Below are 11,203 nucleotides of genomic sequence, written 5' to 3'. Positions count from 1 at the left end.
TTCCAACCTAAACCATTCTGTGATTCTATGACTACAGACAGGGACCATGTGTTTTCCTGCCACACTTCTCAGGTCCTTACTGCAGTCACAGGGATGGCAAATCTGCAGATGAGGAAGCATCTGTGAAGAGGCCAGAGGTCCACTGGGTTGCAGGGTCCTGTCTTCATGCTCTTACTCTAATCCTGTGTCCTCTGCCGTGCTGATACACAGCTGAAGCTGTGGTCTTCCCAGGCAGTGTTTTGTTGTGTCCATGACTGAGGCTGGTAAAGGCGCGGGGGTAATTTACAGCCAATTTCTAGCGTGCCCATGAGCAGAGCCAAGATCTTTGGTTACAAGCAAATCTGCAGAGAAATCTGGCAGAGCCTAGTGAGGCTCAGGCAGCTGCAATTTCATTGGAAAATACACTGCAACCCGTGAGCCCCTCCCCACCTCCCTCCGCCAAGGGTCATAGAGAAACCAACAAATTCTAAGCTTTTGCAGGCTTAAAAGATTATAATGTGATTAGTGTGGTGGTGAGAGCAAGAGAAGCCCTTGCTGCTGTTGGACTGGAGTCCTCCTCGCTGTGGGGCCATGTGCTGGGAGCAGAGTGCCTGCAAGGCTGCCGGGGGAGAATGGGAAACAGCAGAGGCTTTCTACAAACAGATGGTTAATTTCTTGAATGGATGAGCCAGATGAACTATTTTATATGTTATTCAGGGATGGTTCAGAGAAGGAAGATGTTTGTCACAAGAGAAATCTGTGATTTTTTTCTCTATTAACCATTTATGCCAGTCCCTCTTGGGACTGACTTCTTGGGTCATGGAGAGCATGGATGGAGGCAAAACATGACCCCATCGGTGTGAATGAAATCAGCTGTGTGGCAGAGTGTCTCCACATCACAGAACAAGTCTTAGGGTATGTCTGGTGCTAGAGAAAGCCAGTAAATTGAAGCCTTGTTTGACAGTTAAGATTTTCATGACCTTCTTTCCACTGTCTGATGTACAAAGCAGTTGATACTCTGTTCTGACATCTCCCCCGAGGGAAAGGGATGTCACAGCAGGCTGACAAAAAGGATAAAAGAATATGTGCAGCTGCATGAGTCAGGACACCACAGACAGGTTTGCGATGGGGATTTCTTTTCTAACTTGTTTCTGCAGAGACAGCAAAGGCTGCACACGGGGGAGATGCTGCACGAGACCTGACGCCCCTTTTACAGCCACGCAGCATCAGAAACGATCGGGTAGCTGTTTACCTCAGTGCTAAGCAATAAAGGCAGTAAAGGAAGTTTCTTGTTAGCTTAAAAATGAACTTTGCTCTGTGTTGTAGGCATTTGGCAGACCAAGATCAGCAGCCGAGAAAAGAGACACTTAAGGAAGGAAAGGCTGAAACAAAAAGGTAAATGTACAGGCTGGGTTTACACACCTGATCTGGCTGGGCTTGTCACCCTTTCTCACTTCCCACCATCTTTCTGTTTGCTCTGTTTGTCATTCAGCAGCAAAATCTTTGCACTTACTTAGGCTATTTACTTAGGAAAAGACAGCTTTGGGAACTCTTACTTGGGAGCTTGTCTTTTACTCCAGGCTTTCATTAAAACCCACAGTATTACCCATAGGACTTCGAAAGCAAATGCCTGTTAGATCTGAGACCTGCTAAAGGTTTGGTGTAAGGTGGATTAGTTACTTCTGCGTGACTTGACAGAAGAAGTTTTCTGATAATGGATGTATAAAAACCTGTGTATTGTGCTCAGTTCCAAACAGGTTCTTTAATCCAGGCCTGCTCAGAGTAAACAGCTGTAGAGGGAGAATATACTCTTATCTTAACGAGGCAAAATGAAACAGGGCTTTGTGCTCACTCCACATTTTTCCTCTGGGGATTTCAAAGTGTCTGCCTTGCACTTATGCCTATATACATTTCTTCTAATTATGTTATTGTGATGACTGCATGAAAGCAGGTCATGGAATTGAGGCATTTGGAAATATTTTAATTATCTGTGGTAAAATTATTAATATAATAGACAAATCTGTAAGATTAAAATATTGGAGTGATTTAGAAACTAAGATAGAAGTTTGGGATAGGGAAACACAGCTGGATGAATGTGGCTGTTTGAGCACTGTCTGCAATAAGACTCTCTTAAAGTGCTCTCAGATGCTCTACTAAAATGGAAAATTGGGGTAAGTGAACAGCAAATTTTAATCTAAAAATATACAGACATTTTGGGACCACTTTCTCTGTCATTTTGATTCTATAAATCAAGAGTTGAATATCTGCATGACAGTCTCTAAGGGCTTAAGCTGCTGAGGTCTCTGCTTGCTCTCCAGAAAAGCAGATGGGTCCACATTTGGCTTGATTCCTGTAAGTTGGCTTGTTGGCATCGGTGGTGCCAGCTGCATGTGCAGAAGGTTAACCACGTGCGGTTTAACGCTGAGCCCATGCAGGTGTTAAGTGCTTTGCTGGTCCAGGGTAAGGGAACTCAGCAAAGTTGCAGTTGAAGCACCAGAAGTCCTTGGTGCAAGCCTGGAGCCGGGGTTGTGCAGGAAGTTCAACCAGGTGATCGTAGTGGTTCTGTTTAGTATGGACATTTATAGAGCAGTGAAACGTGCTCTTCCAGGAAGAAGACCAACCCCTGACTAGTGCTGATTGCTGTTTCCTAGCAGGGAAGAAGCAGCAACAGCAGCATTAAGGTGTATGAAGGTGGGGTTGATGCCAGCAGTGGTCCCCTCCCCACCAGAGTCACAGAATGTGACACAAATGGAGTCCTAAAGTTCTTTGGGAGTCCTTTGGAACAAAAGTTGTTGGAAATAATTGTAATTATTTATAATATCCACATGCCTGGCATTGATTTCTCTATCAGCCTTCAACTACCAACATCCAAGAGGTTTACTTTCTTTTTCCTTGGAGGTCCTGCTTGTCCACTTTCTCTCCCTTTACTGCTCTGGGTCCTCAGCTGGACTCTGGAGGCCTTGAGCCACCCTTGCAGTCAGGGAGGGGTGCCCAAGGCCTCTGTGGTGTGGTGTCATCTCTTATGAGATTCACTGCTGGACTGTGTGGTGCCTTCCTTCTCACATGGCCTTCACGTTTGCTGCTTCAGTGTCCCGTCCCAGAGGCTCTGCTTTACTGTCACTGTATCTGTAAATAATTTCAGTTGGAATACAGCCATTACATCTGATGGGTTTAGATCAGGCTTTGCTTTGTTGTTTCCTCTGTCCAAATTCTTCATTGTAACTAAAAATACCAATGACCCTGTGATAATGTTTACTCCTGAGAAGGCCCCAGCAGAGCATCCCTGGGTAGCTCAGCGGTTGAGCCAGCCTTTGACTGGGATGAGAAGGGAGCGGCGTGGCCACTCACAGAGGACACCAGTGGCAGTGGAAAAGGTGCTTCCATTGCCAAGGCAGAGTGTGGGACTGTGCTGCAGGCCTCAGGAGCCATGCGGGAAGAATTGGCAACCTCCCGGTCAGAAGAGGATGTTTTCTCCAATGTGGGTGAGTGTCAACATTCAAGTGTTGCAGAAGGAAAGCTTCATGAATTACTGTGTCCATCAGAGTCCAGCCCCACTGACATTCGTCTTGCACACACACAGTGTTGTCCACCCCTTTGAACACTGCTGGCTGTCATTTATTTTCCAGCAATGTGAAAAGAGAGGTCTTTACAGCAGGAATTTCTTCTGTGTTGGGTGCAAGTTGTTTTCTACCCACAGGCATTTAGTATTTGGTTCCTTTGAGAAGGAACCAAAGCCTTTCCTTCTGAGAATGTTCACGCACAGTCAGAGATAGGCTTCAAGGTTTATCTGTGTGTTTCAGAGCAGTACAAGGCAGGGTATTCCTAAATCAATTTGGGTATTTGGCAGTTGGAAGTAGTCTGTTCATGTCAGTGCTTTGCTCTACCTACATAGATTGTCCAGCTTCCCAGCTGATTCACCCCTTGTTGGTGTACAAAGAGGGTCATTTAGAACTACTTCGAGTCTCAGTTGTGCTGTTGAGACATTCTCTGTGTAACATAAGCTGGAGGTGGGAAACTGCATCTCTGCAACCTCAGACACCTTTAAAACAGTGAAGGGGTGGACTGCCAGGCCATTAGGCTGAAGGTTAGGAGACACTGATATCAGCTCTCTCACTGGTATTTGATGACTTTTCATTTCCATTGTGGTTTAATTTTTATGGCAAAGTTGTGTCTCATGTTGTATTTCTACTGTGGGTAATACTGTAGATTCTAGAGCAATACCAATAATTAATAACTAGGTAGTAATTAGACCTTTATATCTTTCTCAATATCTCTCTTCCTGACTTCTTGGTGGGGTGGGAGAGTTACAAGTTAAAGGTTAGAGTGGTCAATACTGCTTTTTGGATAATTTTCAGAAGCATTTGATTGTCATTACAATCTCATGGAGCAGTTGAGCTTGATGGCTGGATTGATTGGTATATAAGGCTGTATGATGACTCACCTTCAGCAGCAGTAATCCAGTACTCTGGTGATTCATAAAGTGGTCTTAGGTTGCTCTTACATGAGTTGTTTTCTCTGCAAGAATGCTTTTTTTGAAAATTATAGGGCTGATGGGGAGAGGACATAAGTACCATTTTTTACTCTAATACTTGCAAAAAGCCAAATTCCAAGCTGATACATGATGACAACTTCTGCCAGTTGTGCATAAAGGGGACATCAGTTCAGATGAGTAAAGAAGTTTATTAAGTCAAGAGAAGTGCCATGCTGGTGTGACGTGCACTTTGAAGGGCCAAGAAGGTGCACATGTCGACTAGGCTGGAGAGACTGTCTATAGAAGATAATTTCTCCTTGCTTGATTCTTCTTCAGCAACAGCAGTGGCTGCAGGCTTGAGGTGGAGAGAACATGGAAGGTCTGTAATGAGGTTGGGAGTGTCAGGTAGAAGCTGCAGTCACCAGCTGTGAATGTGACATTGCGTTTTGGGTTTACTGTTTGTTTGCTTTTTAAATGCAGGAACATGGGATGTTGCAGAAGTAAAATCCTGTCCTGTGACCTTTGGGACATTATCAGAGCTGTCCAAGGAGTTAGGTGAGTGGTCTTTCTTTGGACGTCTATCTGAATTCTTCTACTGTTTTCTTAGATGCTTGTCTTAAAAGTCGTCTCATTGCTTACATATGGGTCTTTTCCCCTGGAGCCACATTTCATTAGTCCCTCTCCCTTGCTCAGCTTGCTTGCATCTGCAATCCAGCGCTACCAGCATTTTAAGGAGTGACTTCAGAATGTTTTTTTGAGCACTTTCCAAACTTGTGTCTCATCTTGGAATAAATATAAAAAATATTCCCTCCTCAGCAAATTCTTTCCCTGTTAAGTTTACTTGCACAGAAGGTTTCTGGTGTGTTCTGATGACCAACAAATTTAGAGAATTTCAGACTGAGGGAGGGAGCAACCACCCAGGTTAGAGAGGCCCTGCTGCCCAGCCAGCAGCTTCCTCTCCAGCACATCGAGGGATTTTCAGCTTGAGCCTCTCCACGCATGGCCTTGAGAAGGGTGGAGCATCTTCTGGTTTGGCATTAAACCTGAGCCTCGTTTCTGGCCTTCACTTTGCCTCTCCACAATGGTCAATCCTTTTCCCTGCTGCTGGCTCATACACTCTCTGCCTACCAGAAACTCACATTTATCTGGAAGTCCAACTGGCTGATGAATGCAAAGTCTGGCCCTGAATCTTTTAGAGATGCCAAAGGCAAGCATAGATACATAGAGATAGACATCTGTGCACAAAACAGCATGCGCGGTGTAAGCCAGAACGCTGAAATTCACTTCTAAAGCCAGTCATGGCAGTCAATATAATACATGCCATATTTTATCATCTATTTTCCAACACTGCATCAGTGGATTGAAGCAGTTCCTAATGTACAAGTACCCGACAGGGAGAAATATTTGTTAACATTTGCATTTATGCAGCAAAAAATCAAGCTGATGCAAAGCAAAACTGCATAAACAAAGGAGTTCTTTAGGTGAAAGGAAGAAAGAACAAAAATCAGAGATATGAAAAACAATTGGTTGTGTATGAAAGAAATGAAGAAAACACTAGTCTGTTATGTACAGGCCATGGAAAGGGGCTAAGGGCAGTCATTCAGGGAGGTATGTGAATCCTACTGGTTACTTTAGTTGTTGAAAATAATAATCAGAAAAACTTTAACTCTTCTTTTTCCTCCAACAGCTCTCTCATCTGTGCTATTTCTCAGAGTAAATTGTTTGGTAATTATGGATTTCTATTAGAAAAAGCAGAAGCTTTCTCAGTGAAGTCAGTAAGAGCTGGAGCTGGATATGGCTTTTGTTCTGCAGGAACTGTAGCTCCTTTCTTACATCCCCAACAGACATGTGTTGGAAGTTTACATCTCTGAATATCTTTAGTCTAGCTATTGCTGAGTAGGTTGTTTTTAATAACTTTGCATGTAGTGTCCTCGTCCAACCTTCGTTAATAAATCCACTGTGATGAGCAGCATAGATTAATGTCTGGCTTAAATTACATAACATCCAGGCATCGTGACATAGCGAGCAGATAAGGGCATGATTAATTGGTTTTAATACTGTGAATATACCTACGTGATTATCTTTCAAGTTTTGGGTTTTTTTTTTTTGTTTTATTTTAAAAAGGATGCTTTTCCTGTATGCAGATAACATGAAGAGGAAATCATCTGAGGACAGTCCTTCCAGGTGTTGTTGGCACGCCAGCTCGATTTTCTTCCCTGCAGACAATGCATGGCAGGGGCAGGGTAGGTCTCTTTGCTCATTTTCTATTGAAAGACGAGTGTACTAATGCTGATACCCTTTTCAGTTTGTTTTCTAAGCCTCAAAAATCAAGGTCCACTTCCCATGTGGCACAAGGCTGACTGAGGTAAGGGAGAAATTCAGTTTGGGTCTAGTTTTGGGCAGGCACCCAAAGCTGCTGCAAGCTCGATCAGAGCAGCAGGTGCCCTGTGTGGGATCCTTGAGAAGGGTGAGAACATGCAATTTATTTGTTCTTTTACTTAGAAGGTGACAAAAAATGGATGCAGTAGGTGCATCTTGTTCAGTGCATACATACTGCTGTGCAAAGTGTTAGTAGAGCTTCTGGGCAGCAGGGTCAGTTGTAGGGGGGCTCCTGTAGCCCAGTGTCCTCTCTCCAGCAGTTGCACATCACAGCTGCTGGCAGATAAGAACAGAAAATGGTAAGCACAGGGCAGTCCCCCTCATGTCCCTCCCCACACCCAGCAGAGAGGGGGTCAGGGACTTCCTGAGCCAAAGGCAACAATACGGGCTCTGTGCTTCAAAAAAAAAAACCCCAAGAAACCCAACAAAAAAGCGCACATGTTAGCAATCATCTCAGATTACTAAATTTGCAAAACAAATTCAAAGTTTGGTTTGGTTTTCATAACTGAAGCATTGTGCTACCCTCCATCCCAACATTGGGTGGGGAAGGTGTAGCTGAGTGGCCCCTTTCCAGGCAGTCCCCAGCCCAGGCTTGGTGGGGTGGTCGGGGAAGAGTCGCGGGGAGGGCAGAGCACTGCTAGAGTATGAGGTACCTTTGCCAGAACTTAAAACTTCCCCTGTCAATACCCAGAACCCAGATTCAGGATCCAACTCCAGCGGACTGTGGTAATCAAGATTTCAGTCTTATGACTGATAGGTTTTTTTTGTTTTTTTTTTTTAACTTTTCAAATCTGCTTGAAAGGCCAGCGTGGGTCCTGAGTGGCTGGAATAATTTGGCATGAACAGTGTGGGTATTAGATGGCCTTTTCTCTTGACCTTTTGGTCAGGATTGAGTGAAGTATCTATTTATACCCCTGTTGTTGGGAAGCCTTACCCTGTTCATGCAGGAATGATGGCTGACCAGCCGAGCAGACCCCTTCTTGCTCTAGCTGCTCTGATTGCCCTAATTACAGGAGAACCCAGCATGGCTGAACACACTGGGGAGAAAAGACTGCGGTCATCTTGCTTCTCTACCCAGCGGTAACTGAGACTCTGCAGCAGGCACATCAGCTTGGCCATCAGAGGATTTTATAAATAGCATAGTTTGCTTTAAAAAAAAGAATAAAATAAAAAAAACCCAAACCGCAAGCATTCCCTCCCCTTAGTGCTCTGGTTTTTTACCTCCACGTTGCTGCTGGTGAGCAACCAGCCCTTTGGGACTTCTGAGCCCAGACTCACCCGCGTGGGACGGAGGAAGGCAACGTAGGTAGCTCTTCAGCAGCGTTCCCTCACGTTGCATTTAGCACGTCACGCTTGGCACGCTCTGGATTTGATCTGCAGTTGCAAAGCCGGGCAGAGCTCTGCTTTTTCGGTGCCATGTCTGTCTGAGAGCAGAACAGATAGGAGCAAATTCAGCAGCTTACTCTTGCAAATGTCGGAGCCGAAGCATTTTGATTGAAAGCAGAAACAGAAGGATTTCTGCCCGCCTTACAGCTTGCTTCTTAGTAGTAGTAGTTTTTTTTCCTTTGAATCACCGGCCTTGACAGTGATGCAGAGGGAAGCGTCTCGAACATGTATTCCCTGAGTTGCGATGAGGTAATGGTTGGCATTGCGGTCTGTGCTGCAGGCAAAAGGAGCTCTTTGACAGTTAGACAAGGCCTGTTAGCTCTTGCAGGCCTGTGAACTAAAAAAAAAAAATGCCATTCATAACCTGAATATGAGCTGGGGTCATTTTATCAAATCCAGATCAGTACATTTAATGAGTGTCTTTGTTCTGTGCTGGGCTGGGACAGAAGGAGTTGGATTCTGGACTCCTGCCTCTGCCCCGGCTCACGGAGCAGCCTTGGCTGGCTCCCCGCACCACGTTGGGTTATCTTTTTGTGAAGTACCAGTAATAACAACAGCCTAACTCACAAAAGGTTTGAGGCTTAGGTGTTGTCGCAACTGAAAACTTATACACATAGAGGGGGAGAGGGAGTTCGTAGTTGGGGAACTGAGCGGTCACTGTGATAAGAGAGTGTTTAAAAGACTGATAAATCAAGCTGATTTCAAAACAACACACTGCTGGGTAGATATTCATTAATGACACAAGTTGCTGATGGTTAATTCTTAATTACTGCCACATCTGGAGTGCTGTGCCCATTTCTGGGCTCCCCAGTAGGAGATGGGCATGGACGTACTGGAGCAGGTCCAGCAGAGTCCATCTGTGTATATGAACATCTGATGCGGTGGTTGGCTCTGGTCTGCACAATGAGTGGACAAGAGGCAATGGGCATGAAGTGAAGTACAGGAAATTCCATGTATATATAAGAAAAAGATTTATTTTTTTTTTTTTTTATGGTGAGGGTGGTCAGGCAGCAGAACAGATTGCCCAGATAGGCTGCAGAGTCTCCATCCTTGGAGATATTCAAAACCCACTGAGCAGCCTGCTGTGTGCAGCAGCATGGGATTAGATGATCTCCAGAGGCCCCTTCCAACCTCAGAGATTCTGTAATCCTCATGCTGCCATCAGTCATTGTCTCTGCATATTCAAACAATTCATCCTTAGCAATCTCAGCCTTCATTAGCTAGGGGTATTCAGCATCTCGGAGCTGAAGCCACGTGGTTAGCACTGGTGGCTGCAGTCCCTCGTGAAGGAAGGGGGCTCCAGAGTGGGCATTCTTCTTTAATCCTCATTTTTCCCTGCTGACTGTTACTGTTTGCAGGCTTTTCAGCCCTGCCACAAAGAGAAAATCTCTGGTGCTTCTGGCATAGTTCCCTTTACTTTTGGGCCCAGGAGCTGCTCTGGTTTTGCCAGGCAACTTTCTCATGTGTTCTGCAGGGTTGTTCTTGGCCCACCAGACATCTGCCTGCTCTGCCACCTGTGCTCTACCTTGATGGCTTTACTGCTTGCACGTGTTTCCCAATACTGCCTTTGTGCAACTACACCACGTGTGCCACTGCCCCTTTGGTGACCGTTTATGTACTTGTGCTGAGCTGTCTCACAAAACACACTATAGGCTGTGGCTGGTTTTGCTGTTACAAAATGTGTAACGTGGACAGTTGGCTGTTTTAGAGCACTTGTGCCTGGTTCCCAGGCAAGAAAATACATATTTTATGCCATGCATCTGCTCCCAAGCGCAGTGGGCTTGTGCTCTGGTGTCAGTCTCAGAAGACCCATGTTTTGCTTTGCAAACGCAGCGTGTCTCATGACCACGAGGGCTGTCTTTTTACCTGTGACTTGGCATCTTCACAATGAATCCTTCTTAATTGCCAAGGCAGATTTTCCCTTGGAACCTTCAGAAAGCTCTCATGTCTCCTGACTCTATCCTTCCGTCTGTCCTGGGGTTAAAATGAATTTTAATTCCTTTGTTTCATGGGAATAAGCAGCTTCTTTGTCTTAAAAGAAGTCTTCAGTCTGGGATTTATTTTATATTTTTGCATCTACTGAATTATGCTAGAGGAAGGTGCCAAATGAGGAACTCCTACACCCTGCTGTTGGTAGCAGTAATTTTGACCTGTAACACATAAATGCAAGCTTTAGACTGGAAATTGTCTATCTATTTGCACTAAATAGATTCCGCTTGGTCTACAATTGAGGGCTCAGCAAGGATTTGGGTTAGGACCGTGCTCATTTCACCTGCCCTTTGCAAAGGGAAGGGTTCTCCGCCAGCCACAGAAGGACTCAGCACCATAGACAATACGCAGTCCATTGAGGATTTTGCCCTGCCAGGTGAAGGGCTGCTCTCCCTTTGGTTTCTGCTGACCATATTCGGGGAGAGCAGGACACAGAGGGATGCTGATAGCATGGGATCCAGACCTACAATACTGGACTAGAAATTTTTTAATCCCCTTCAGCGACACTGACTTATTTTTGCTGCAGCACTTTCCAGCTTTGTTTTCCAGGCCAGATAATTAGATTCAGCCTGCAGCATACTCTACTCGACCCTCTCTATGAGCTGCCATAGGGAACCAGGGACAGCTAATTGTCCCCTTTGACCAGACCCTGCTGCTCTGGGGTCCTGTTTGCCTGCTCGCCAACACCTCCCTGGCATTGCTGAGGCAGCTGAAGACAAAGGGTATTTTGGGTGATCGGTGCTGGGATGGACTTTCTGCCTGCAGAATTGCTGGCATCCTCCCTGATTTCTGAAGACAGCTTCAAAATACTGCCCTTCAGGATCTTAAAGTGTCTTCATTACATGGAGTGTGTGGAAATCATCTCGGCCCTGAAATGCACGTTGCAAATGGGATGTGGTTGCTGTAGCAGGGAACAGAAAAGTACAGCTTTGTCTAGGTGGAGCTGCTGGGGGACTGAGGTGCGTTGCATGCAAGAATCTACTTGGAAAGTGGCATTTA

The 11,203-nt window shown here is 45.3% G+C and overlaps 1 protein-coding gene across 1 annotated transcript in view; it reads left to right on the top strand.

Annotated features, from left to right (window-relative positions):
- Window positions 1-1,305: 1,305 nt before the first annotated feature.
- Window positions 1,306-11,203, top strand: part of LOC114818740 (protein LYRIC-like) — a gene marked incomplete at its 5' end in the record, with an annotated part of 15,228 nt that continues 5,330 nt past the window's right edge. The window contains 4 exon segments of the mRNA XM_029085946.1: window positions 1,306-1,374; window positions 3,243-3,461; window positions 4,931-5,009; window positions 6,575-6,693. Of these exon segments, the coding sequence (XP_028941779.1) occupies window positions 1,306-1,374; window positions 3,243-3,461; window positions 4,931-5,009; window positions 6,575-6,693 (486 nt within the window).

The sequence above is a fragment of the Antrostomus carolinensis genome, unplaced genomic scaffold (genome assembly GCF_000700745.2).
Source record: "Antrostomus carolinensis isolate BGI_N321 unplaced genomic scaffold, ASM70074v2 scaffold54237, whole genome shotgun sequence".
In the NCBI taxonomy this organism is placed as follows: Eukaryota; Metazoa; Chordata; class Aves; order Caprimulgiformes; family Caprimulgidae; genus Antrostomus; species Antrostomus carolinensis.
Note: the sequence above shows the minus strand (reverse complement) of the source record. Positions and strands in the feature narration are given on the sequence as shown.